The sequence below is a fragment of the Aquarana catesbeiana genome, linkage group LG05 (genome assembly GCF_042186555.1).
Source record: "Aquarana catesbeiana isolate 2022-GZ linkage group LG05, ASM4218655v1, whole genome shotgun sequence".
In the NCBI taxonomy this organism is placed as follows: Eukaryota; Metazoa; Chordata; class Amphibia; order Anura; family Ranidae; genus Aquarana; species Aquarana catesbeiana.
Window position 1 is genome coordinate 639,038,719 of NC_133328.1, and position 24,814 is coordinate 639,063,532.

General features: G+C 46.5%; 1 protein-coding gene across 1 annotated transcript in view; it reads right to left on the bottom strand.

The window, feature by feature from the left end:
* The window catches only part of LOC141146123 (fucolectin-like), a 61,483-nt gene extending 38,378 nt beyond the window's left edge, over positions 1-23,105 (bottom strand). The window contains exons 1-2 of the mRNA XM_073632876.1: positions 23,051-23,105; positions 12,144-12,417 (exon numbers count right to left, since the gene is read on the bottom strand). Of these exons, the coding sequence (XP_073488977.1) occupies positions 12,144-12,417; positions 23,051-23,105 (329 nt within the window). The remainder of the gene's footprint in view (positions 1-12,143; positions 12,418-23,050) is intronic.
* Positions 23,106-24,814: the final 1,709 nt, after the last annotated feature.

The window sequence follows — 24,814 nt, forward strand, 5'->3', positions numbered from 1 at the left end:
GGAATTTGAATGGGGGCAAAATATGCTCCCAGTGTTGCCAATATCTTTATGGCAAAGTGGGAAGAGGAAGTGATGTATTCTAATCCCCCAAATCAATTGGTCTTATTTAAAAGATTTATAGATGACTGTATCATATGTAGAGGTGATCAAAACAGTTTAAGTCAGTTTTTTTAAAAACTAAATGATAACCAAAAAAATAAAGCTTTCGTATGAGATCAGCAATACAAGTATTCAATTTCTTGATCTTGAAATAACTTTAGAATCATATGGCAGCCATGACAAACTAACGTTGTCAAAGGCTTTTTCGGCGTCAAGTGATAAAATAGCGACGTCTTGATTGGGGTGTGTTTTAGCGTGGTTTAGTGCCATTAAAACCTTACGGATGTTTAGAGTGGCTGAGCGTCCTGGAACGAAGCCAGATTTAGCCGAATGAAGTAGGGAAGGGAGTATGGGGGCTAAGCATGACGCAATGATTTTTGAGAGGATCCAAAATGATTTTTGATTTGACATCCACGTTAATTAGGGAGATTGGGTGGTAGGAGCCAGGTGATAGGGGATATTTCCCTTTTTTGTAATCAACTTGATGTGTGCTTGTGTTCCAGTAGGGAGGTAGGGGCCCCCATCCCACATGGCTGCATAGACATGTTTCAGGGTATCTGGAATAAAGTCGTTGGTCAATTTATAAAATTTAGCCGTGTATCCGTCTGGGCCTGGGGCTTTGACAGATGACATATTTTTGATTGTCAGCTGGATTTCGTCAGTAGTGATAGGAGCATTAAGTCTCTTTAGGTGCGTACTTTGAAGTTTGGGCAGATGGATCCTCGACAGGAGAGTTTCAGCGGTGGCTTGATCAGTTTGGTCAGCTGCGTATAGATCTGTGTAGTACTTTGTAAGTAAATTACTGATTTTGGCCGGCGATGTAACCAGGGAGCAAGTCGCTTCTCTCAGGGTAGAGATATGAGTGGGTCGCCTTGGTCCTGAACACAGATTAGCCAGTATTTTGCCTTCCTTATTACCAAACCTGTGGTAATGTAATGTAGAGTATGACATTTTAGCTGCTTCCTGTTGTTTTGCCCAAAGGTCAAATGTGCGTTTAGCCTGCCTCCACGCTCGTATATTATCAGGTATGCAGTTTAGAGTTAGGCGTTTGTGTGCTGAATGCAAAGTTTGACTGGCTTATTTGTAATGCTGCCTGGTGTGGTTTTTAAATTGAGTGGTATAAGAGATAATTTTCCCTCTCAGGATGGCTTTACCAGCTTCCCAAAAGAGGTTAGGTTCGGTGATGTAAGCTCCGTTAGTGGAGGCGTATTCATTCCACACTTCGTATAGTGTGTGGCGGAAGTCTTCATTGTCTGCCAGATATGAAGGAAAGCGCCACATGGGCAAGGAGGATGAAGGTTTAGCATGGGTTAGGTGTATTACGATGGGACTGTGGTCTGAGAGTCTGGCGTCTGCAATTTCCGAATCGCATAGGGCGGTTATTAGAGCAGGGGAGGCAAAGAAGTAATCAATGCGGGAAAAGGAGTTATGTGGGGGCAAGAAGAAAGTATACCCCTGATCTGTTGGGTGCATTAGCCGCCATGAGTCTATGTAGTGCATGGAAGCAATGGATTGTGCTAGAAGAGTAGAATCAGGTGTTGGGGGAGTAGAGTTATGTGGCCTGCGAGTTGGGTCTTTTGTGCGGTCTGCTAGTGTGGACATGATCGAGTTAAAGTCTCCGCCTACTAGATGCATGGTTTCAGGGGCAGAGAGTATCCACTGCACCATGTCTTGGAAGAAGGAGGTGTCTGGGGAGTTAGGAGCATAAATATTAGTGATAGCAGCTTGCTTGGTGCCTAAAGTCAATTTGCAGCCTGTCGAGTCAGTCTTAACATCTCTTACAGTATGTCTTAGGTTCTTGTGTATCAGAATAGCTACTCCGGCCTTGTGAACACTTGCTGGTGAGCCAAACACTGAGCCTACCAATAGTTTGCGAAGACGTGTCAGATCATCCGAGGACAGATGTGTCTCCTGTAGAATGCCGACGGATGGCTATACGTTTACATGGAGAGCGGAGCCCCGTAACGTTCCATGAGACAAACTTTAGGTGATTCCCACTGCTTGAAGAGGCCATGTCTGATATGAAGTAACGTATTGGGTTGAGGGCTTACAACGGAGCCCCTTTGTAGACAGAGCATCTGCAATCTGAGAGTCGCCAAAGCAGCATAAGTCTCCCGAGGGTATAAGTGTAAAACATGTAAATACAGTTAACATATAATCATAACTGTTAGAGAGAAAAAACAGCATAGCAAAGTTTAGGTGAAAAAAACACCTAAACTTCACTTTTTTTCACATGAGGTTCAACTACCTATCTTAGCTCCCATCAGCTACCAGCTCCTCCCCTGGCGACAGGGGTTAAGCCAAGGGGAGAGGGGTAGAAGGAAGGTGTGGGAGGGGTGGTGGGCGACCTGCAAGGGCAGTCAAAAGGATGGAAGTTAGAGATGGAGCGTATCCACTCCATATAGGGGGGTAGGTTATAGTGGATGAGAGTGCAGCCTATGGCTGACGTCAAAAAGGGGGTGAGCGGTGTAGCAGATTGGTAGTGGGAGCCTCTATGGTAATCATAAAAGTAAATGTAGCACTTTCTCTCGGTGGAGCTGCTGGTTTATTACTGGGCATGTCCTCTATTCTTTTCACCCCTCTTAAGTTGTTAAATCCCTTTGACACAGCTGTAGTGCAGTGTTGTAATGATATTAGTACCAACTTTAACCCACAATATAACTTATATTTATATTTACCTCTACCTGTGTGCTTGTAGCTCCACCTGCAGGAGAAATAACAACACTGCACACAAACTTCTGTAATGACCAGAATGACTTCTTTCTTTGAGTAAATGATATATTTTATATAGAAAGTTATCACAGTGACTACACTATCACACAAACGTAGTGTAACAGTATAGTAAATGGTTATAACAATATTGATAACATACACAGAATATATCTAAGTATATATCTATACCAGGGAGCTCCCCCTGCTCTGAACCGTAAAGTCACTACTTTTTGTTACTAGATGCAGGGCCCTGCATGAAAAGAGATAGTCTTGATGTCTTCAATCTTCGCTAGCTATAAATATGAAATTGTAATCCACAGAGGGTTCTTCTTGGCAGTATGAGATAATACACTAAGACAATTATAATCCAGAAGATTAAGTGTTCTTATACGAAGAAGACAAACATCTAGTATCATTTCTTGAATACTGAAATCTATGCAAATGTAATGTTCTCCAACTTAACTTGTTCCATGGGACTATCAGTCCCAGCAATGCTCTGTAACTGTCCTAAGTGTGTGTAGTATTAAACAAAGTTCCGAGTGTAAACCCTCTCACCACACGGGATCCGGGCAGATGGATGTCTCCGTTTCAGCAGTTCTCAGTCCGTATGGAGCCACCACCATGCCATCCACACACTGTTTCGTTTACTAAAGACCAGGAGTCCTCGATTACCTCCCCCACGGGTCTCCGGAACAATCACTTCTGCTGCTTCAGCACACTGTGATACAATTGCAGGATCCTTGCTGCTGCTCCGCTCCTTCACAAGGTAGGCCGCAACCCTGTGGGACACACACACCCACAGAGTCCTGCTGGCAGGCCACGCGTCCCAGGAACAAGAGACCTAAGATGGCCGCTCCCAAACCTTTTATACCCTCCCACAATGCAGTTCAGTGCTTCTCTTGTTCAGGAGCATTGTGGGTAGGTCATAGTTAATGTTCAAAAGTAAACAATCACTTCCATGTCACTTCTCTTAATCTTGAAACATAAAAGTGTTGTACCTTTTCAATTGTCCACTAGATGGCACTAGATCAACTTATATTCTTTTATAACACACAGATGACTAAAAACAAAAGTTGTCAGCGCTACATACTCCCCCTGCTTTGAATCTTTGGTCCCCGAAGATATGCAAGACCTTGTTTCTGCTACACATCTTAGCCTCTAAACGAGTGCACAGGACCGACAGAGGAACCGCCCACTAATTCTCAGGTGTTAGAAAGCTATTCTGTGTACCCACAACTGTCACTTTAGTATCAGATACAGATGTGTCAAGGGGTGAAACAGGGCTCTCATTGTCCAGATTGACTGAGGAGGAACTAGGCTCATTGACATTCCATTTGCTGATAACCTTTGTTATCTCAGAACACTCACCCAAAGTATCATAGGTTAGTCTCTTAGGTGGGTGAATGTTCCTCTTTCCCCTTTGCTCTTTTGGTGTGCATCTTGACTCCTCGTTTCCATGGACGCTCACTCAACTTCATTCCTCCTTTTACTCTCAAAACTTTGTGAACCTGGGTTTCGTTGGAGTTAACGACTGTTACAGGGCACCCAGTTGACTCCTTCACTGGGGCCCTTTGAAGTTTTCCGCCGGCTTTTGACGTTGTACTGCTGCCCTTGGACTTGGGCACACTTTCCCAAAATGTTCAGCCCCTCCACAGTTGAAACAAAGTCCAGATTCCCTTCTAAGGATGAAATCTGATACTTTTTTTGTTTTTTTAGTTCCACCATTGGAAGGATCAGAGGATCTTGCGGTCAGCAAAGCCATCATCTCCATTAACTGAGCCACCTAATTCTTAAGGAGCCCAATCTGAGGATCCTCTTCCATCACACTAACTGTCCTGACTCCAACAGTGTGATTTGGTTCTTGAATTTTTTTCTTCTTCCTTTCTAGGATAGCTTCTTCCTCCCGTACAATCCGAATCAGATCTGGGTAGTTCAATATGCCTCCATCTTGACGAGTAGGGATGAGCCGAACACCCCCCTGTTCGGTTTGCACCAGAACATGCGAACAGGAAAAAAGTTAGTTTGAACACGCAAACACCGTTAAAGTCTATGGGACACGAACATGAATAATCAAAAGTGCTAATTTTAAAGGCTTATATGCAAGTTATTGTCATAAAAAGTGTTTGGGGACCTGGGTCCTGCCCCAGGGGACATGGATCAATGCAAAAAAAAGTTTTAAAAACGGCCGTTTTTTCAGGAGCAGTGATTTTAATAATGCTTAAAGTCAAACAATAAAAGTGTAATATCCCTTTAAATTTCGTAGCTGGGGGGTGTCTATAGTATGCCTCTAAAGGGGCGCATGTTTCCTGTGTTTAGAACAGTCTGACAGCAAAATGACATTTCGAAGGAAAAAATCCATTTAAAACTACTCGCGGCTATTGCATTGCCGTCCGACAATACACATAGAAGTTCATTGATAAAAACGGCATGGGAATTCCCCACAGGGGAACCCCGAACCAAAATTTAAAAAAAAATGACGTGGGGGTCCCCCTAAATTCCATACCAGACCCTTCCGGTCTGGTATGGATTTTAAGGGGAACCCCGCGCCAAAAAAAAAAAAAAAAAACGGCGTGGGGTCCCCCCAAAAACCCATACCAGACCCTTATCTGAGCACGCAACCTGGCAGGCCGCAGGAAAAGAGGGGGGGACGAGAGTGCACCCCCCCTCCTGAACCATACTAGGCCACATGCCCTCAACATTGGGAGTGTGCTTCGGGGTAGCCCCCCAAAACACCTTGTCCCCATGTTGATGAGGACAAGGGCCTCATCCCCACAACCCTGGCCAGTGGTTGTGGGAGTCTGCGGGCGAGGGGCTTATCGGAATCTGGAAGCCCCCTTTAACAAGGGGACCCCCAGATCCCGGCCCCCCCCGTGTGAAATGTTAAGGAAGTACTTACCCCTACCATTTCACTAAAAAACTGTCAAAAATGTTAAAAATGACAAGAGACAGTTTTTGACAATTCCTTTATTTAAATGCTTCTTCTTTCTTCTAACTTCCTTCATCTTCTTCTTCTGGTTCTTCCTCCGGCGTTCTCGTCCAGCATCTCCTCCGCGGCGTCTCCTCCGCGGCGTCTTCTATCTTCTTCTCCTCGGGCCGCTCCGCACCCATGGCATGGGGGGAGGCTCCCGCTCTTCTCTTCATATTCTTCTTTTCTTCTCTTCTTCATTTTCTTCTCTGGGCCGCTCCGCACCCATGCTGGCATGGAGGGAGGCTCCCGCTGTGTGACGGCGTCTCCTCGTCTGACAGTTTTTAAATAACCGGGGGCGGGGCCACCCGGTGACCCCGCCCCCCTCTGACGCACGGTGACTTGACGGGACTTCCCTGTGACGTCACGGGGAATGCCACAGGGAAGTCCCGTCATGTCCCGGACTGGGCCTGTCCTCTGTTCTATTCACCCCTCTTAAGTTGTTCAATCCCCTTGACAAGCTGTAGTGCAGAGTTGTAATGATATTAGTACCAACTTTAACCCACAATATAACTTATATTTATATTTACCTCTACCTGGGTGCTTGTAGCTCCACCTGCAGGAGAAATAACAACACTGCACACAAACTTCTGTAATGACCAAAATGACTTCTTTCTTTGAGTAAATGATATATTTTATATAGAAAGTTATCACAGTGACTACACTATCACACCAACGTAGTGTAACAGTATAGTAAATGGTTATAACAATATTGATAACATACACAGAATATATCTAAGTATATATCTATACCAGGGAGCTCCCCCTGCTCTAAACCGTGAAGTCACTACTCTTTGTAACTAGATGCAGGGCCCTGCAATAAAAGAGATAGTCTTGATGTCTTCAATCTTCGCTAGCTATAAATTTGTAATTGTAATCCACAGAGGGTTCTTCTTGGGCGTTGCGCAGTATGAGATAATACACTAAGACAATTATAATCCAGAAGATTGATTAAGTATTCTTATACGAAGAAGACAAACATCTAGTATCATTTCTTGAATACTGAAATCTATGCAAATGTAATGTTCTCCAACTTAACTTGTTCCGTGGGACTATCAGTCCCAGCAATGCTCTGTAACCGTCCTAAGTGTGTGTAGTATTAAACAAAGTTCCGGGTGTTAACCCTCTCACCACACAGGATTCGGGCAGATGGATGTCTCCATTTCAGCAGTTCTCAGTCCGTATGGAGCCACCACCATGCCGTCACACTGTTCCATTTACTAACGACCAGGAGTCCTCGGTTACCTCCCCCACGGGTCTCCGGAATAATCACTTCTGCTACTTCAGCACACTGTGATACGATGGCAGGATCCTTGCCGCTGCTCCGCTCCTTCACAAGGTAGGCCGCAACCCTGTGGGACACACACACCCACAGAGTCCTGCTGACAGGCCACGCGTCCCAGGAACAAGAGACCTAAGATGGCCGCTCCCAAACCTTTTATACCCTCCCACAATGCAGTTCAGTTCTTCTCTTGTCCAGGAGCATTGTGGGTAGGTCATAGTTAATGTTCAGATGTAAACAATCAATCACTTCCATGTCACTTCTCTTAATCATGAAACATAAAAGTGTTGTACCTTTTCAATTGTCCACTAGATGGCACTAGATCAACTTATATTCTTTTATAACACACAGATGACTAAAAACAAAAGTTGTCAGCGCTACATAAACAATAAAACATCATGGTGGTAACATAAACGTGTAACTATAGCCTATTGATCAAACACATCTAGACCTAGTAAAGCAGCAGGTTAGAGCGTTGACCAGGGCACATAGCTCAGTCAGGTAAAGTACAAAAATAATAAAAAAAAAAAAAAAAAAAAGGAAGATTAGGAGGGAGGATAGGGAGAAAAAGAGGGGAATAATACTACCCGTTTCCCACATGCGTGCAATAACAGCGTGTCTCTGTGGTTCTTCAACGATGTCCCAAGCGGTCGGATGCGTTTGTAGGGGGGCTTGGTCGGACTACGTTGTTGTTTATGTGGTGAGGATGGTGAGGCCGTTGATGGTGAGGTAGAGCTCTCTGTAGAGTTGATGTGTTCCATTTCCGTGCCCAAAGTATTGACATATCTTTCCGCTTCGTCGGGGGTGGTGAAAGTGAGTTGTTCTCCCTCGTGCGTTTGGATGCGGAGGATTGCCGGGTAGGCTAGAGAGAACCTGATTTGGTTATGGTGTAGAATGGAGCATATCGGAGAGAATGCCTTACGTCTATTCATTACCTCCACCGAGTAGTCTGCAAAGAGCAGCAGTTTTGCCCCATCTACTGACAGTGAGCGTGAGCGGCGACACTTCTGCATAATGGCGTTCTTGTCAGCGTAGTTTAAATATTTGACTATAACGTGGCGAGGTTTGGCGCGGCTGTCTGAGTACTGTCCAATGCAATGTGCTCTTTCAATAGTGCACGGTATGCGGAGACCCAGTTGCTCGGGAATGATTTTTGCACAGATATTTGTGAGTTGGGGAGTAGTGACTGATTCTGGGAGTCCTATTATGCGTAGATTGTTTCTCCTCTAACGATTTTCCAAATCGAGTTTGTCCCAAATATCTCTGTTTGTAGTGGTTATGTGTGCTAGCATAGCAGATGTAGCTGCGGATTCATCTTCCAGGGATGAGATCCTTTCCTCCGTTTGTGTGAGCCTCTGCGCCTGAGCCTGCACCTCTATGTGGAGCTGTTCCAGCCCTCTGTGGACTGCTGCATCTACGGCGGCAGCCAGTGTAGGGCCTAGCAGTGTAACTTCTGCTTGAGCTATGCCTGCAGGAGAGGCAGGGTCGGCGGCTGCTATCTCTGAGGCTGAGGGAGGCTGTGAGTGTGACTGCAGCGGTACCGGTGGAGATGGCGCGGCTGCCATTTTGGCTGCGCTCGTTTCTGTCTCTCCTGCACAAGGTAGCGAGGAGGATGCCACTCGCGCGTATGATCGCTCTACGAAGCGATCCATATGTGCCCACAGAGCAGCGGGTGTGGTGGGGAATTCTCCCTGAGGCATTAGCGGGTGCTGGTGGCCGGTTATGTGGGGAGTGCGGCAGGAGCTGAGGATATCCACCTCCTCCTCATGTGGCGCCGGAACCGGAAGTCTCAAGAGTGTTTTTAATTTAGTTTGTATTTTATTAAAATATTTATGTATGGTTTTTGCTAACAGTCTAGAACTTAGTTTGCATTTTAATATGTGGAACATTTGATATGACTCTGTCATTTGTATCAACCATTACATATTGATATCGCACTGCAGCTGTTTGTTAAATGTAACGGCATGATGTTATAATGAATCCTACGTCACCATGGCAACCCACATATAACGTGTGGCTATAAATTCCCTCACGCTCATCACAAGGTTTTATTCCCTTGAAAAAGTCACGTGACCTGTGACGCAACGCGTCAGGAGGAGGAGCCAGTGACATCAGCCAAAGGTGTACGATACACGGAGGGGCTGTGAGGAGGAGTGAGCCTGACTGTTACAAACACGCTTGCATAATCCGGGCGCATGTGACTGTATTCATTTAGCTTACTTAGCCCAGTTTTTTCCTCAGCAATATTGCGCTATTTTTGTTTCTTTTTTTTTTTCTCTGAGAACCGGGATCCATGGTCAAGGGATTGATTTATATTGGGAAGGAAAGACAAGTAAAAGGGGTTTTATCAGCCCGATTGTTTTCTCATCAGAGATTGGAGCCAGCTGGATCGGCAGATGTATGCTAAATCACTACAAACTATTTTATACCTACCCATTTGTTCCCAGTTTCCTGTTGCTAGGGGTATCAGCATTGCACAGGAGAATTTATAATATTGATTTTCTCAGTATTTGGTATAGAAGTTCCACATTGTATTGTACTTTATATTTATACCTCATTTATAATCATTTGTGTGAATGGCAGTCTACACACATTTTCACTGTTTTTCTCACAAATATTAAGTTGTACTGTGCTTTAATATATTGATAATAGCGCAGCAATTTTGTTTATTTATGCTTTTTTTTGCATCATCTGTCGTAATGGGTTAAAAAAACAAAACTTAGCCCTTTATAGTACAAAAAAGAGCAAATAATCACTACTATAAGAGGTTCACTTATACTGTGATATAAATTACTTATATCATATTTAGCATCTCACAGAAGTGAGTACACCCCTCACATTTTTGTAAATCTTTTCTTCTATCTTTTCATGTGACAACACTGAAGAAATGACACTTTGCTACAATGTAAAGTAGTGAGTGTACAGCTTGTATAACAGTGTAAATTTGCTGTCCCCTCAAAATAACTCAACACACAGCCATTAATGTCTAAACCGCTGGCAACAAAAGTGAGTACACCCCTAAGTGAAAATGTCCGAATTGGGCCCAATTAGCCATTGTTCCTCCCCGGTGTCAGGTGACTAGTTAGTGTTACAAGGTCTCAGGTGTGAATGGGGAGCAGGTGTGTTAAATTTGGTGTTATCGCTCTCACTCTCTCATACTGGTCACTGGAAGTTCAACATGGCACCTCATGGCAAAGAACTCTCTGAGGATCTGAAAAAAAGAATTGTTGCTCTACATAAAGATGGCCTAGGCCAGGGGTGTCCAAACTTATTTCAAAGAGGGCCAGATTTGATAAAGTGAACATGCGCGAGGGCCGACCATTTTGCCTGACATTCTTTGAACCATTAAAATTCGGTCTAAGTGTGTTCATTCGAGCACTAATACACTGCCCAACAAGAATTCTCTTGCCTTTTTGGCTGTGTGTGAGTAAAGAGATGAGCTCAGGCATATTATTTGGATATACCGTATTTATTGCCGTATGACACACACCTTTATTTTAAGAGGGAACTTTCAGGGAAAAAAAATAGATTTTAAATAAAGAACTGTGAAGCCAAATAAGGGTCAGTGCCCATCTGCAGCCTAACAAGTGCCCCATCTGCAGCACCCCCATTGCCAGGAATGCAGCACCCACAATTGCCATCAGTGCAGCTTGATTGATACCCATCCATCTGCAGCCTTGGAGGGGACAGGGAGGGGGCAGGACGAGCACTGAATGTTTACATACAGGAGAATCTCCTGTTTACACGGCGGCCTTTTTAAAGCGGTTGTATACCCGCTGAAATTTTTTTTTTTTTACCCCTGTAAAGCAAAAGGCATAATGAGCTAGTATGCACCGCTTACTAGCTCATTATGAAATACTTACCTTAGAACGAGGCGTCGGTATCTTACCTGGTCCATGCCGAGGTAGCTGTCATGTTACCTCGGCGTGTCTTCCGGGTATCGCGGTTCCAGCGCTGTGAGTGGCTGCAGCCGCGATGTCATCACTCCCACACATGCGCGCAGGAGATTTTTTACCCGGCAAGGTCCGGCAGTTGCCGGGCCTTCAGCCGAGAATCCCCTGTGCGCATGCGCCGCTGCAGTCAGCGGCTCATAGCAAGGGGAATATCTCCTAAACCGTACAGGTTTAGGAGATATTTTTTTTACCTACAGGTAAGCCTTATTATAGGCTTACCTGTAGGTAAAAGTTAAAACCACTTTAATAGAAAGTCCCACCTCCTTTGATGTACAGAACAGTCGTCCAATGGCAGCACGGGAGACGGGACTTCCTATTACAGAGGCCGCCCATAAACAGGAAATTCTACTCCTGTATGTACGGCACTCGTCCTGCCTCCTCCCTGTCCCCTCCAAGGCAGCAAGCATATGTATCTTTTGTGGCCCTGGCGCTGGAAGATCGTCGGGGCCACAAAAGATATATATGTCCAAATAACCAGGCGGGCCGCTCAAAATTGGAGTGTGGGCTGCAATTGGCCCGCGGGCCGGACTTTGGACATGCCTGGCCTAGGCTATAAGAAGATTGTCAAGACCCTGAAACTGATCTGCAGCACGGTGGCCAAGACCATACAGCGATATAACAGGACAGATTCCACTCAGAACAGACCTCGCCATGGTCAACCAAAGAAGTTGAGTGCACTTTTGTTGCCAGCGGTTTAGACATTAATGGCTGTGTGTTGAGTTATTTTGAGGGGACAGCAAATTTACACTGTTATACAAGCTGTACACTCACTACTTTACATTGTAGACAAGTGTCATTTCTTCAGTGTTGTCACATGAAAAGAGAGAATAAAATATTTACAAAAATGTGAGGGGTGTACTCACTTTTGTGTAATACTGTATATAAAAAAAATAATACAATTATATATAAAAATAAGTTTATTTTTTTATAATTTAGATATAAATAAAATTATATATATATAAAACTTGCTTATTTTTTTCTAACAGTTTGCAGGGATGTCAGCAGTTGCGGTGGTCCATTTCTGACTGATTTGGTAACACAAATCTAATCCACCTGTTTATCAGCCCATATTGGGGCACCATCATAGTTTGTAGCCCCTTTTGGAAGAAGAAGTAAGCCTCCATGTACTCACGCAGGATTTTTGCGATCAGGTGAATCACCAATGCGGATCTCGGCCCCCAGCAGGCGTTTTTCGCAGGCGTCCTGGCGGTTTGTGATGACGATACTGGATATGTTGTAGGTCTTTTTCAGGTCCAGATTCCACCAGGATTCAAAGTCATCCATGGTGTGAGAGCAGGAACCGTAACGTATATCCCCTTCTGCATTTCCGTCTATGGCTTTGTATGCATAGCTGTTCTGGAAGTTAGAACTCTGGGTGGCTGTTCCATTTCGGGCCACATTAACCTCTGGAGATAAGACATAGAATCAATTAATGACCTCACAACCAGAAATGTCACTTTATGGTAAATTTACTATTTAAAAAAGAACATCTACCAATTCCATGATCTAAACCTTCATAGGATAGAGAATACTCTTTTCCTGGCCTTCTCTCCACCTTTATGATTATACCCACCACCAGGACATCACATCACCAATACAAACCTCCAGGGGTCTCCAAACGTTCCAAACAAAGGGCCAGTCTACTATTCTTCAGACTTTATGGGGGGCTGGACTGTGGCCATTAGGGATTAAAAAAAAACGCTTCAGACTTGGTGGTCAGTGGGAGTAATTAAATTACATAAAACCTTTGGTCAGCAGAACGAGGAATAGTGCCCCATAGTTGGTGTCAGCAACAGGAATAGTGTTCTTATCTTTGGTGTCAGTGAGAGGAATAGTGCCCCATCATTTGAGTCAATGGGACTAACAGTGCCCCATCATTGGTGTCATTAAGAAGAATAGTGTCCCACCATTGGTGTCAGTGGGAGGAATAGTGCCCCATGATTGGTGTCAGGGAGAGGAATAGTGCCCCATGATTGGTGTCAGGGAGAGGAATAGTGCCCCATGATTGGTGTCAGTGAGAGGAATAGTGCCCCATCATTGGTGTCAGTGAGAGGAATAGTGCCCCATGATTGGTGTCAGAGAGAGGAATAGTGCCCCATCATTGGTGTCAGTGAGAGGAATAGTGCCCCATCATTGCTGTCAGTGAGAGGAATAGTGCCCCATCATTGGTGTCAGTGGGAGGAATAGTGCCCCATCATTGGTGTCAGTGGGAGAAATAGTGCCCCATCATTGGTGTCAGTGGGAGGAATAGTGCCCCATCATTGGTGTCAGTGTGAGGAATAGTGCCCCATGATTGGTGTCAGGGAGAGGAATAGTGCCCCATCATTTGTGTCAGTGAGAGGAATAGTGCCCCATCATAGGTGTCAGTGGGAGGAATAGTGCCCCACCATTGGTGTCAGAGGAATAGTGCCCCATGATTGGTGTCAGTGGGAGGAATGGTGCCCCATGATTGGTGTCAGTGAGAGGAATAGTGCCCCATCATTTGAGTCAATGGGACTAACAGTGCCCCATCATTGGTGTCATTAAGAAGAATAGTGTCCCACCATTGGTGTCAGTGGGAGGAATAGTGCCCCATGATTGGTGTCAGGGAGAGGAATAGTGCCCCATGATTGGTGTCAGGGAGAGGAATAGTGCCCCATGATTGGTGTCAGTGAGAGGAATAGTGCCCCATCATTGGTGTCAGTGAGAGGAATAGTGCCCCATGATTGGTGTCAGAGAGAGGAATAGTGCCCCATCATTGGTGTCAGTGAGAGGAATAGTGCCCCATCATTGCTGTCAGTGAGAGGAATAGTGCCCCATCATTGGTGTCAGTGGGAGGAATAGTGCCCCATCATTGGTGTCAGTGGGAGAAATAGTGCCCCATCATTGGTGTCAGTGGGAGGAATAGTGCCCCATCATTGGTGTCAGTGTGAGGAATAGTGCCCCATGATTGGTGTCAGGGAGAGGAATAGTGCCCCATCATTTGTGTCAGTGAGAGGAATAGTGCCCCATCATAGGTGTCAGTGGGAGGAATAGTGCCCCACCATTGGTGTCAGAGGAATAGTGCCCCATGATTGGTGTCAGTGGGAGGAATGGTGCCCCATGATTGGTGTCAGTGAGAGGAATAGTGCCCCATCATTTGAGTCAATGGGACTAACAGTGCCCCATCATTGGTGTCATTAAGAAGAATAGTGTCCCACCATTGGTGTCAGTGGGAGGAATAGTGCCCCATGATTGGTGTCAGGGAGAGGAATAGTGCCCCATGATTGGTGTCAGGGAGAGGAATAGTGCCCCATGATTGGTGTCAGTGAGAGGAATAGTGCCCCATCATTGGTGTCAGTGAGAGGAATAGTGCCCCATGATTGGTGTCAGAGAGAGGAATAGTGCCCCATCATTGGTGTCAGTGAGAGGAATAGTGCCCCATCATTGCTGTCAGTGAGAGGAATAGTGCCCCATCATTGGTGTCAGTGGGAGGAATAGTGCCCCATCATTGGTGTCAGTGGGAGAAATAGTGCCCCATCATTGGTGTCAGTGGGAGGAATAGTGCCCCATCATTGGTGTCAGTGTGAGGAATAGTGCCCCATGATTGGTGTCAGGGAGAGGAATAGTGCCCCATCATTTGTGTCAGTGAGAGGAATAGTGCCCCATCATAGGTGTCAGTGGGAGGAATAGTGCCCCACCATTGGTGTCAGAGGAATAGTGCCCCATGATTGGTGTCAGTGGGAGGAATGGTGCCCCATGATTGGTGTCAGTGAGAGGAATAGTGCCCCATCATTGGAGTCAATGGGAGTAATAGTGCCCCATCATTGGTGTCAGTAAGAGGAATAGTGCCCCATCATTGATGTCAGTGGAAGGAATAGTGCCCCACCATTGGTGACAGTGGGAGGAATAATGCCCCATGATTGGTGTCAGGGAGAGGAATAGAGTCCCACCATTGGTGTCAGTGAGAGGAATAGTGCCCCACCATTGGTGTCAGTGGGAGGAATAGTGCCCCATGATTGGTGTCAGGGAGAGGAATAGTGCCCCATGATTGGTGTCAGTGGGAGAAATAGTGTCCCATGATTGGTGTCAGTGGGAGGAATAGTGCCCCATCATTTGGTGTCAGTGGGAGGAATAGTGCCCCATCATTGGTGTCAGTGGGAGGAATAGTGCCCCATCATTGGTGTCAGTGGGAGGAATAGTGCCCCATCATTGGTGTCAGTGGGAGGAATAGTGCCCCATCATTGGTGTCAGTGGGAGGAATAGTGCCCCATCATTGGTGTCAGTGGGAGGAATAGTGCCCCATGATCGGTGTCAGGGAGAGGAATAGTGCCCCATCATTGGTGTCAGTGGGAGAAATAGTGCCCCATCATTGGTGTCAGTGGGAGAAATAGTGCCCCATCATTGGTGTCAGTGGGAGAAATAGTGCCCCATCATTGGTGTCAGTGAGAGGAATAGTGCCCTATGATTAGTGTCAGGGAGAGGAATAGTGCCCCATGATTGGTGTCAGTGGGAGGAATAGTGTCCCATCATTGGTGTCAGGGAGAGGAATAGTGCCCCATCATTGGTGTCAGTGGGAGGAATAGTGCCCCATCATTGGTGTCAGTGGGAGGAATAGTGTCCCATCATTGGTGTCTGCAGGAGGAATAGTGCCCCATGATTGGTGTCAGTGGGAGGAATAGTGTCCCATCATTGGTGTCAGTGGGAGGAATAGTGCCCCATGATTGGTGTCAGTGGGAGGAATAGTGTCCCATCATAGGTGTCAGTGGAAGGAATAGTGCCCCATCATTGGTGTTAGTGGGAGGAATAGTGCCCCACCATTGGTGTCAGTGGGAGGAATAGTGCCCCATCATTGGAGCACAGGTGTGTCAGGAGGAAGGTGTCTCTCTGAAGCTGCTCCAGGTGATCGGTGTGAGGGGGGAGTGGTGGTGAAATCTCTCCCAGCTCTCCTGGCTCCTTTCTGGGGAAGCCATGGAGGCCAGCGGGGCCTCTCCTGCTGGAAGCTCTCAGCCATCTCCTGGGCCATCAGGTAACATACCTGCCCCTGTACAAACCATGGCTGGGGATCTCTCTACCCCTGGTGAGAATGAAGGCTCAGAGGCAATTCAGGAGCAAGTGGTGGCCGGGATTAAGGTCCTGAATAAGGAGAGAGACAAGCTCTATAAACTGAGAGCGGAGCTGAAGTGCTTGAGAAGACAGCGTGAGGGCTTACATAGCCAGAGATGTGGATCCATGGATCCGGAGATCCAACTGGCCAAGGTCCGGGTTGAACACCAAGAAACCATTGTGTCCATGATGGAAGGCAGAGATGGGCCCTTTAAGGAAAAATTCTGCAATGACAGAAGGTTTGCCAGGATGACAAAAATGGGGGTGGAGGAGGAGACCCCCAGTTCAGACCCCCTGCCCCCTCAGGGAGAGGTAAGCAGCCCCATGCCTTCCCAGGACTCAGGAGGCATGCTCAGGGTAATCCAGGCAATGGAGTCTCCTATGCGGGAAGATCAGCTGGTGTTTCATGATGAGGACATTACTGATAATGTGCCTGACAAGGTAAAGCCTGTCAAGCCTCATGTGGTGCATAAAACTGTTTTTGTGAACACTGTGACTGATACAGACAATGTGCCCAGTGACAATCAGGCTGCTAGTCCCATGTGTAGCAATGCTGTGCCTGCTGATGCTGCAGTACAGCAAAAAATGCATTTAAAAAATGACATTCCTGCAGAGGAACTACAAAATTAAGCAGATCCAATTAACCCCCCTTTAGCTGAGTCTAAAGCTGTTTGCCCCACAGCTGCTGAGGTCTCTACAGCACAGCTTCAGGAGACAGCTGGTATTACATCAGAAACTGTGACTATTCCTGATGGGAATGTGAATGTTTGTGTGACTGATAAGAATCTTCCCAGCACAAGTGTGATGGACAGTCCTACCAACTCCATTCCAGCAGATAATAATAATAATTGTAATGTACAGACTAATGTGACATCAGTGTGGGGCCTTGGCCCTGATAAACCTACATTTGCTCCGGTGGTACGCTCTGCTCCTGGTAGCTCCGCCCCCAAGAGGGTTTTACCCCTGCGACCTACCACCTTGAGCACCCCGGGATCTGGTCTTGGGTCTCTGGCTTCTGCTGGGGGTCCGAGACGAAATGTAGTGATTCTTAAATGGAATGGTGGTGCAATCCCTCCAGCATGCAGTGGTGGATTTGATTTTGGAGATGGGTTTTGGGGCAAACGATCTGTATGCTCTAATACATGTTGCTGGGAGCCGGGAATATACTATTAGTTTCACCAGGCCAGAGGGTCTTGACCTGTTCTGGGAAAGATATGAGGCTCGGTGCAGGTCAAGACCCGAATGGGAAGGTCTGACCCCAGTTGCAGTTTCACAAAGGTCTACAGTGAAAAAAAATCACGATTATTCTCACTAATGAGAGTGTTCCTGCTCCAGATTTAGAGGTCTGGTTAAAGAATTATGGTGAGGTATTGACTAAGCCCGATAAAATACTTGATGAACGTAACATCTGGACTGGGGGTTGGTCGGTTACAGTCAGGTTGGCCAGGGATGGGAATGTTGTCCGTCACCTGCCCTCCTCAGATTTTATAGGGCGGGATAGGATGACTATTTTCTACCCTGGTCAGCCGAAGCTGTGTCACCGCTGTGGAGAAAAGGGGCATTTGAGCTCCTCCTGTTCAGCCTTTATATATTCAGTGTGTCGGGGTCAGGGTCATATGGCCAAGGACTGCACCGAGATGATCAAGTGCAACCTGTGCCTGCGTCTTGGCCACCCCTATAGCAGATGTCCTGAAGCCTGGCACAATATGGCGAAGGAGGTACTAGATGACTTGTCAAGGCTGGACAGGATGGAGGGTGAGGCCCCTGGTGTACCATCCTCCTCTGCGGTGATCGACTCCCCTGGTCCTGTTCAGGATCCCTCTCCAGTTCCTGTGGCCACCCCTCCTGTGTCTGTAAGTATTCCTTCTGTATCTGTCTCTGTGTTCCCCCAGCCTACTGTACCCTCTCCTCATGTGTCAGAACCTTCCAAGTCTGTGCCCCCCGAGTCAGTTACCCCCCAGGAGTCTACCCCTCCTAAGTCTGACTCAAAGGGAGCACCCCCCCACCAGGAGTGGTAACATGTACTAAAAAGGTTGCTTCTTCCTCTGTAAAGAAGTCTTGTGGAAAGACTTCACAGAAAAAAGTAAGAGATGAGGGCATCTCTGAAGCTGACCTGCAGTACCTGGAGGAGAGAAGGAAGGTTGGGAAGCGGAAGAAGCAGGTGGTGAGGACGGAACAGGCTCCAGTGCCTGTCTCCAACCCTTATAGGTCCTCTAATTGGGATATTTCTTCATCTGGAGCTTCTTCGGAGCGAAGTTCTGATTCCGAAATAGAGTTTGAGGCGGCCTCAAGAAAGAGAGAGGCATCTGGTGATGAGCAGCAGAGGGGAGCTAAGAAGCAATCCACCCAATAACCCAAATGGCGGTTCCCCCTCCGTTAAAAGTGGTGACAATAAATGTCGCCAGCATTAAGTCAGTAAGAGCTCATTCTATGGCCTTCTTTTTGTTCAGCCAATTAGATGCTGAAATGTTATTATTGCAAGAGACTAGGCTCACCTCCTTAGCAGATATTTATATGGCCAAGAGAGAGTGGAGGCATGGTCCATCCTACTGGTCTCTTGCGGCCGAGCCTTACGGGGGTGTGGCGGTGTTGTTTAAAACCGGCATGGTAACTGTCCGGCGGGTTATTGAGGTGGAGATTGGGAGATGTATGGTCTTAGACGTCCTTGTGGGAGGGCAGGACCTGCGCCTAATTAATGTTTATGGGCCGCACACAAAGTGGGACAGGAAATGCCTTTTTACAAGGATCAAGCCATTTCTTTTTACATCCCGGCAAGTGGTCTTTGGAGGTGACTTTAATACAGTAACTAGGCCCAAGGACAGGAAGGACTTCAAGGACAGGCTGGGATATGATAGCGTTTTTTTTAAATAGTATGGTTAGGGATGCTGGTCTTGTGGATGTGCACATTAAGCACCTCCCGGATGACACCGGGTTCACCTTTCATCGAGGTAGAAATCAGAGTAGAATAGATAGGTTTTTTTTTTTTTAAGGAGACCTCTGCTTTCTCACCCCCAGTGGTGCAGGCAGTAGAGTTCTCTGATCACTGTATGCTATCTGTGGTCCTGAATGCTTCAGACGCCCCTCAGAGGGGTAAGGGCATCTGGAGATTGAATTCGACTCTACTCAAGGAAGAACATGTTAGACAATCCTTTGAGGAATTCTTTCAGGCACAGGTGACCATCCTGGACTTTTGTAGCAGCAAGGCTGAGTGGTGGGAGCTGACCAAAAAGAGGATCGCTGGATTCTTCAGGGGCCTAGCCAATAGAAAACAGTTTACGGAGGAAGCTGGATATTCTTGTCTCGAGAGGAGGAGAGCCTGGGGCAATCTCCGAAGTGAAACTCCTTCTCAGGAAGTGTCAATATGACCGGCATGCCTCTTTGGTTCTAGAGAGGGACTATGGGAAGTACCACTCGCCTGACCCTTACCAGAACTGCAAACAAGGTGTAGCTGTTAAAACGGTCGTTGGCCTTAAGGACAGTACAGGTTCCTTGACAAAGTCCAGGTCAGGGATTCTGGAGGTCGCGAGGTCCTTTTATGCTGACCTTCTTGGGAGGAAAGAGCTTGACCGTGACAAGATGGAAAGCTTTTGGACTCTACTCCAGGTCTAAATGATGAAGATGTCCCATTGATGAATTTGACAGAGGAGATCACAGTTGAAGAGGTGATAAGGGCAATTGAACAGCTTGCCATCAAAAAGTCACCTGGACCGGATGGCTTGACGGCTGAGTTTTACAAAGCTTTTAAGTCTATTCTGGCCCCACATTTGGTAGAGGTTTTTAACAGTTGCCTTGCTGAGGGGGTACTTCCCCCTTCCATGTGGCACTCAGCTGTGATTCTTCTTTCAAAGGGTAAAGATCCTTTGATGGTTGAGAATTGGCGCCCCATCAGCCTTCTTAATGTCGATAGAAAGATACTGGCAAAGATCATTTTCTGGTGCCTATCGTCAGTAGCAGAGTCTTTGCTTTCTCGCAATCAGCACTGTTCGGTCCAGGGTAGGTGCACCTTCACAGCAGTTTTAGCTGTCCGGGAGGCCTTGGAGCGATGCAGGGCTGCAGGCTGGGGAAAGTATTTGCTGACATTGTATCAGGCAAAAGCTTTTGATCGTGTTAACCATGAGTACCTGTGGTTGCTCCTTAGTAAGTACGGTCTGCCGGGTGGTTTTGTCGATTGGTTAAAAGTCTTGTATAAGGGGGCAGAGAGCTTTCCTCTTGTTAATGGTTGGGTTGGGCAGTCCTTTGAGGTTGGCTCCAGGGTGCGCCAGGGTTGTCCCCTGAGTCCCCTGCTCTATGTGTTTGCAATCGACCCTTTCATCAGGAGGCTAGAGAGCGGCATGTTGTGTGGGGTGCCAGTGGGGCTCCCGGGTGAGCCGCCTTTGAGGGTTGTTGCCTATGCGGACAATGTGTCGGTGATTGTCACTGGGGTGGATGAAGCAGAGGAGGTGGTCTCTCTGACATCACGGTATTCTGAAGCATCAGGCTCCAAGATCAATCATGAAAAGAGTGAAGTTTTCTGGATGGGAAAGGAAGGTGAGGGGTTTGATCTCCCGGACACCTTTCCAGTGCCCCAGGAAAGAATTAACATTTTAGGCATTGAATTTGGACCCGGCGATTTTGGCCTCAAAAACTAGGAAGGCAGACTGGAAATTGCCAATACTAAGGTGGTCAGCTGGAAGAGATGGAAGTTATCTATGAGGGAAAGGGTTGATCTGATTAAGACTTATTTGATTCCGATCTTCTTGTATGTCAGCTTTGTCTGCATCTTGCCAGTGTCTCTCTATGCTCGGGTAGTGTGTTCTTCCAGCTGTTGTGGGGGAACAGACTGAACCCCATCAAGAGGAATGTCACCTATCTATCCAGGAGGGAGGGTGGCTTAGGTATGGTCAACCCAGTTCTTTTCTTTTCATTGCTTTTTCTAAAGTTTAATATTGGTAATATGCTTGCAGTAGAACCTCCTGGATGGGCAGGCATATTTAGATCTTGGTTTAGGCCTTTTCTACAACTTTGGGAAGAAGGTGGCCAAGTGAAGAATCTCAGGGGTCATTGTGGTCAGCTACCAGCCTATGTCGCTCCGTGCCTGAAGTTACTACGGCAGTGGCGATTGTCGGCTGAAGATCTCAGATCGGTTCCGAGGAAAGTCCTTATGAGTCGAGTCCTGAGCGAAGTCTTTCATGACCCACTGGCCTTAAGGGATTGCCCAGGCCCAGTTTTGAGGGCAGGGTTAAGACTTATTAATTTGGAGAGAGTACCCCCTAAATTTAGGGATCTGGCCTGGTTGTGCTTCCATGGGAGGCTCTATGTTAGGGGCAATTTGAAATTCCGCAGTGGGATGGATCGTAGCTGTCCTCGGGAGGAGTGTGCAGGTGAGGAGGAGACTATGGACCATTTTCTGCTTCATTGCCCTTTTAACATAGAGGTGTACAAACAGGTGGGGCGGGCCCTCGGTGTTCCTTTCCTCTCCAGGCTGGGTTATGCTGAGTGGGTGTACGGAGCATTCAATACTGGTGGGGTTTTTTGTTTGGATACATTTTTTTTAGTTAGCCTAGTAGTCCGTTATTTCACTTGGAACGCACGGTGTCAGGTCTGCATTCGGCGTAAAATCCTTCCTGTTCAGGTGGTGGTGTATGACATTTTGCATGAGGTGGAGAAGATTCGGGTGCTCGAGAGAGACAAGCGGAGTCAGGGGGCTTGGTTGAAGGCGTGGAGGGGTTTCAAGCCTCCCTGACTGCCAGGAGTCTCTTTCCCGGGTGTGGCTGTCTGTCTCTTATCACCCTAGATTATTTTTTTTTTTTTTATTCATTTTTGATAAATGGCCGCGTACATAGGTGATGGGTTGTGCCTCTTAGGCCCTCTCTGCTGCTTTATGTAAATAGTTTTCTAAAAATGTTTTGGTAGTGGATTATGTATATATTGTATATATTCTGAACATGGATGTGTATTCCTTGGATTTCTGTTGAAGTTTTGTACTATGGTTTTGTTTTTTACTTTTGTATAAAATTGGTTGCTTGATTCTTTTAATAAAAGATCAATAGTGCCCCATCATTGGTGTCAGTGGGAGGAATAGTGCCCCATCATTGGTGTCAATGGAAGATAGAGGTACATATGGGTATCTAAAATTAGAGACAAGCTTGTTAAGAGAAAAAAAAGGAGAAGAGGAAGAAAATCCAACTTACAAATTGGTAGAATAGTTTTATGGATTGCCACACATGTTCAGTGGTGTAGTAGATTTAACTGAATTCACGGATCTTTCGAAAAAGGATAAATAAGACAGCCGGATAAAATGGTCCACATATTTCACCCGGGGAGATGTGGAGGGGAGGGAGACCGGACAATGCAAAGGCAATCCCCTGGAATGGCACCAGGAAGCGCAGTATGAAAATATGCGCAGACACTGAAAACTATAAAATCGAAAGAAAAATCGCAATGAACCTCCATGAAGGAGGCCAGCTATTATTATTATTATTATTATTATTATTATTATACATGATTATATAGCACCAACAGTTTGCGCAGCGCTTTACATCATGAGGGCCGACAATACAGTTTCAATACAGTAGAAATTAGAGGGCCCTGCTCAATAGAGCTTACAATCTAGAAGGGAGGGTCAAGTGACACAAAAGGTAATAACTGTGGGGGATGATCTGTGAAGGAGCTAGTTGAGACTCCCGTGGGAAAACTGCACTCCAAAGCTAAGAAAGCATCCAAGAAGAAGAAAAAACTAAAGTTGTTTGCTACCCCTTCCCCTCCCTTGCCTGTTAAAAAGAGAACAAGGTCCCCAGGTAAGGAAAGACAGACACGAGAAATCAATGCACACCTTTCTGAGCGAGTTGTCAAACAGACTCCAATGCCTCCAAAGAGGCTGATTAGGGCTCAAACTATAGAATCGCCAGCTGGAAATCTGCCAAAGAACCTGGTAGGGCCTTCTTCTATAGTCTCACTACAAGTAGAGGGCATCTATACTCAAGTCTTGCTGGATACCGGAGTCCAGGTGATGTTGTTGTATCGGGGCTTCTACCACAAGTATCTGAGGCATATTCCTTTGTGTAAACTCAAGAGTTAGAGATTTGGGGTATAGGAACCCAAAAGTGCCCATATGATGATTAAATACCCATCAAGATAACCTTTGATACTTCCTTGGCTGGAAAGCCAGAGACTTTCGACACTTTGGCTGTTGTCTGTCCCTGGGCAAGGCTGCAATTCCTTGCTGATAGGTACTAACAAAAATCTTATGAGGAGAGGTGCTCCCATAGGGAAGATCCATCCTCAGTTGGAGCAGGCTTTTTAGCGAGTATTGCAGGAGAAGAAAGCCCCTGCGGAAGGGGTAAAAAGACTGTGGCGACTAGACACCCAAGAAAAGGTATTGCAGTCTGGGGAAAGAACCTGCGTGAAAGCCACTGTCAAGTTGTCATGGGACCAACCGGGTCAATATATAGTGGTAGAAGCTGACCCACTGGACGGGATATAAGTGGTTCCGGAGATCATACCCACTAGGGCCTTACTGAGAAGGGGGGGCCGAATCCCTGTCAGTGTAAGGCACGCCACCAGGCCATTCAATCAACCTAAAGCCTCGTATGGTGATTGGGAAAATAAGTGCTGCCACCCAAGTGACGGGGGACAACGTAATCCAGAAGGGAAGTGGAAGAGAGACTACTGTCCAGAGCCCAAATCTTTCCCCCAGATGGGAAGGGAGGATCAAGGGTCAATAAGCTTGATGGGAGGAGATGTTCTCCAAGAATCACTTTGATGTGGGCTGTGCCATGAGTTCCCAACACCGAATTCGGCTAAGTGAAGATAAGCCTTTCTGAGAAAGGGCTAGATGAATCCCTCTACTGAAAAGGTAGAGGACATTACGGAATCCAACAGCCCTTATGCCTCTCCTATTGTGGTCATGAGAAAGAAAAATGGGTCCCTCCGGATGTGTATTGACTACCAAACTTTCAATCGGAGGACTATTCCAAATCAGTACACAATCCCTAGCGTAGAAGAGGCCTTGCACTGCTTATTAGGCGCTAAATGGTTCAGTGTTCTGGATCTGAAGAGTGGATACTATCAGAAAGCTATGCATCCAGATGACCGAGAGAAGACGGCCTTTATCAGTCCTCTAGGATTCTTCTAATTCGACCGAATGCCAATGGGTTTAACAGGGGCCCCTGTCACCTTTCAGAAACTGATGGAGAATACTGTGGAAGACATGAACTTGATAGAAGTGTTGGTGTATCTGGATGATATCATCCCTTTAGGCGAAATGTTGGAGGAGCATGAAGCCCGATTGGAGAAAGTTTTCCAACGATTACACACTGAGGGGCTGAAGCTGTCATTAGAGAAGTGTCAATTCTATCAGACTTCAGTTACATATCTTGGATATGTAGTCTCAGCCGAGGGGGTAGCTACTGACCCTCAGAAGTTGGAGGCTGTCACTTCCTGGCCTCGCCCAAGCACTGTCACCAAGTTGAGGTCGTTTTCTGGTTTCTGCTCCTACTATAGAAGATTTGTGAAGAATTTTTCACAGATTGCCAACCCCTGAATGAGTTGTCGCAGAAACAGATGGGTGAGGACCCGCAGAGGGCCCACACTGGAGGCCCAAGGAAGCCACGTGAATCTGTTCAGGAGCAATGGACAGTAAAGTGTGAAAGAGCCTTTGAACGCCTGAAAGGGAACCTTATTGAAGCACCTGCGTTGGCCTATGCTGATCCCTCTAAACCTTATGAACTACATGTGGACGCTAGCAGAGATGGCCTAGGG